At 45.8% G+C, this 3,750-nt stretch overlaps 1 protein-coding gene across 1 annotated transcript in view; it reads left to right on the forward strand.

Annotated features, from left to right (window-relative positions):
- Positions 1-3,750, forward strand: part of LOC109925934 (nck-associated protein 1-like) — a 63,378-nt gene that overhangs the window by 6,204 nt on the left and 53,424 nt on the right. Inside the window, exon 3 of the mRNA XM_048618993.1 lies at positions 2,097-2,189. Coding sequence (XP_048474950.1) covers positions 2,097-2,189 — 93 coding nt within the window. The remainder of the gene's footprint in view (positions 1-2,096; positions 2,190-3,750) is intronic.

Consider the following 3,750-nt stretch of genomic DNA (forward strand, 5'->3'; position numbering starts at 1 on the left):
TGTGTGTGTGTGTGTGTGTGTGTTTGTGTGTGTGTCTGTGTGTGTGTGCATGTGCGCACGCATATGCGTGCGTGAGTGTTTGTGAGAGTATGTAAGTGTGTGAATGTGGCAAGTTAAAAGTGGGGCTGGCTGTAGTTAGTTTGATTTTTACTGAGCTGTGTTTGTTTCATAGTTTTTCTTCCAGAACCTTCCACTTTCCTGTCAAAACATTGACAGGTTTTTTGTCGCATTGAAATAGCCAATTTTTTTACATTCTCTGCATAGGAAATCATTCACTGGACCCTGGTGCAATCCAGCACAGCAAGAGGCAGAGACTGGAACTGACAGTACCAAAACTAAAATGGGGCTTGCCTCTCTGACTCTAGCAAACAGATATCCCAGAACAAGGACCGGATATATGCTGAATCCTCATGTGAGGATGAGGGGGCTGTGAAATATCCAGAAGTGAGATTCTCCACACACACATAACCCCCTCCATTTCCTGCATGCCATCCTCTCCCTACCTTTTCTCTCTCTTCCTCCTTCCCCATTCTCATCACCCTGACATATGTTAGCCATAGTAGGGGAACATGGGAAGGGAGAGACATGGCCAACTTCTTGTTTATAAACCACAGCAAGTTGTTACAATCCAGAATGCACTGTCTCATTGAATTGTATTCAATAATAACTTTCAAAGGGAAAGTTCATGAAAGGAAAATGTTTTTTAACCTTCATTACTGTTGTCCATTTCCTAAGAGATGGAAATAGCTAGGCTGGCTTTCTGTAAAGCTGTTTTTTAATCAACTTGTTCTTTACACATTACTGGCCTAGATGGGATTATGAACTGAGGCCTCTTGGTCTGGGGCAGGAACACTAGCAGTGTGCCACAAGAGGGCCCTCTCCTCTGTTGAAACAGCCAGCAACAAGACTCAGAGATAGCAAGAACTGCAGCTGCTGCCCTGACCTGGAATGTCAGCTTTCCTGCTCCTCTGATGCTGCTTGGCCTGCTGTGTTCATCCAGCTCTACACTGAAATATCAGCAACAAGCCTGTTTGCTTCTTAGAATCATAGAATCCCGACAGTGTGGAGGCAGGCCATTCTGGTCTATTCAGTCCACACTGACCCACTGAAGAGCATCCTACCGTATCCCTGTAACCCTGCATTTCTGAGGGCTAATCCACCTAGCCTGCACACTATGGGCAATTTAGAATGGCCAATCCCTACAACCTGGGCATCTTTGGACTGTAGGAGGAAACCCCACGCAGACACAAGAAGAATGGGCAAACTCCACACAGTCAGTCACCTGAGGGTGGAATCAAACCCAGGTTCCTGGTGCTATGAGGCAGCAGTGCTAACTACTGAGCCACTGTGCTACCCTTCCTTCTTTGGGAGCAATGTCTGCACAGGGCTAATTGGCCAACACTGTTGTTATGAGCTCAATGGTCTCCTCAATATTGCATCTTTCTAACAATATTCTGTAACCTCTAGAGCTCTGCATCTGAAGGTCAAATGTACCATCAGCGTTGTTTTCTGATCTGCTAATTCTCTCCCACCCCGCTGCCCCCAAAACCAATGACTCACTCTTTAGTACACATTTCAGATGGCAGCAATACTAAGAGACCTTGGGGTGCAGGTTTACAGTTCCTTGAAGGTGGACTTACAGGTAGACAGGGAGCCTGAGGGGTGACTTTACAGAGGTTTATAAAATCACAAGGGGCATGGATAAGGTGAATAGCCATGGTCTTTGCCCCAGGGTAGGGGAGTCCAAAACTAGACTGTATAGATTTAAGATGAGAGAGAAAAGATTTAAAAGGGACCTAAAGGGTAACTTTTTCACACAGAGCGGGGTGCGTGTATGGAATGAGCTGCCAGAGGAGGGGGTGGAGGCTGGTACAATTACAACATTTAAAAGGCATCTGGATGGGGACATGAATAGGAAGGGTTTAGAGGGATATGGGACAAATGGTGGCAAATGGGACTAGATTAATTTAGGATATCTGGTCGGCATGGATGAGTTGGGCAGAAGGGTCTGCTTCTGAGGTGGACAACTCTATGACTCTATGGAGACCCCTGACTTGGTTTAATGTTCCCTTTTAATGCCCTTCATTCCCTTGCAGAACCATCTTAGCAGCATCCAGAAAGACAAGTCAGATATCCTGAAGAATCTGACCAGTTTCTACAACTCCTTTGTGGATGTCTTGGAATTTCGGGTAAGTTCACGGCCTAGTGTCAATTTCATGCTCCTATTCATTGCAGGGTCATGAGATTGATGTGCCCTGGGATTTGACTGTGCAGATAAAGGTTTGAATTAAAAGAGGACAAAGAAATGAAGAAACCAAGAACTGCAGGTACTGGAAACCTGAAACAAAAACAGAAATTGCTGGAGAAACTCAGCAAGTCTGCCAGCCTCTGTGGAGAGAGAAAGCAGAGTTAACATTTCAGGTCCAGTGACCCTTCTTCAGAACCCTTCATGTAATTATGTAAAGCTGATATATAAACCACACCCTTGGCATCAAGGATGACACCAATGTTTAGAGAAAGAAGGGGCATTGGACTCAAAGTGTAGGGGGAATGAGTCTGTGTCTGAAGGTGTGGGGAGAGGGTAGGAGGGTGAGGGGTGGGGGTTGGGGGTGGAGGATAGAGAAAGAGAGAGAGAGAGAGAGAGACAGCACATCATTGATTCCCTTCCAGATTGAAAATCTGTCTCTCTATGCCTTGAACACGTGTAATGATCCAGCCTCGACAGCCCTCTGTGATAAAGAATTCCACAGATTCACCCCCCTCCGAGAGAAGAAATTCATCCCCATCTCTGTGTTAAATGAGTGACCACTTATTCCGAGATTGTACCCTCTGGTCCTAGACTCTCCCACAAGGGGAAATAACCTCTCCACATCTACACTGCCAAGTCCTCCAAGAATCTTGTATGTTCCAATAAGGTCTCCTCTCATTCGTCCAGACTTCAATGAGTTCAGCATCAACTGCCCAACCTATTCAACCTCTCCTCATAAGACAGTCCCTCCATACCCAGGATCAGCCGAGTGAACCTTCCCTGGACTGCCTCCAATGCCAGCTTATCTTTCCTTCAATAAGGGACCTAAAGCTGTTCACAGTATTCCAGCTGTGGGCTGACTAGTGCCTTGTATAGTTTTAGCAAAACCTCCTGACTTTTATACTCCATTCCCTTTGAAATAAAGGCCAACATTCCATTTGCCTTCCCTATGACCCGCTGAACGTGGATGCTAGTTTATTGTGATTCATGGATGAGGATTCCCAAATCCCTCTGTTCTGTAGCCTTCTCCGGTCTTTCTCCATTTAAATAATATTCAGCCCCTCTATTCCTCCTGCCAAAGTGCATGACCTCACAGTTTTCCCCACATTATATTCCATGTGCCAGGCTTTTTCCCACTCCCTTCATCTGTCTATATCCCTCTGCAGACTCACTGCGTCATCCTCACCACTTGCATTCCCTACCTGTTTTTGTGTCACTCAGAAACCTGGCTATAGTACATTCACTTTCCTCATCCAAGTCAGTAACATAGATTGTAAATAACTGTGGCTCCACTGTTATTACAATTGCCGTAAACAAAACCATCTGGATCGTGAGGAAATTGGCCGTCCTTACCTGGTCTGGCCTACACATGACTCCAGATGCACAGCTAATGTGGTTGACTCTTAACTGCTGCTGGAAATGATCCAGCAAGCCACTCAGTTCAAGGGCAATTATGGATGGGCAACAAATTCTGGCCTTACCCAGTGATCCCCACATCCCAT

Source organism: Rhincodon typus, chromosome 41 (genome assembly GCF_021869965.1).
Source record: "Rhincodon typus isolate 14 chromosome 41, sRhiTyp1.1, whole genome shotgun sequence".
Lineage (NCBI taxonomy): Eukaryota > Metazoa > Chordata > Chondrichthyes > Orectolobiformes > Rhincodontidae > Rhincodon > Rhincodon typus.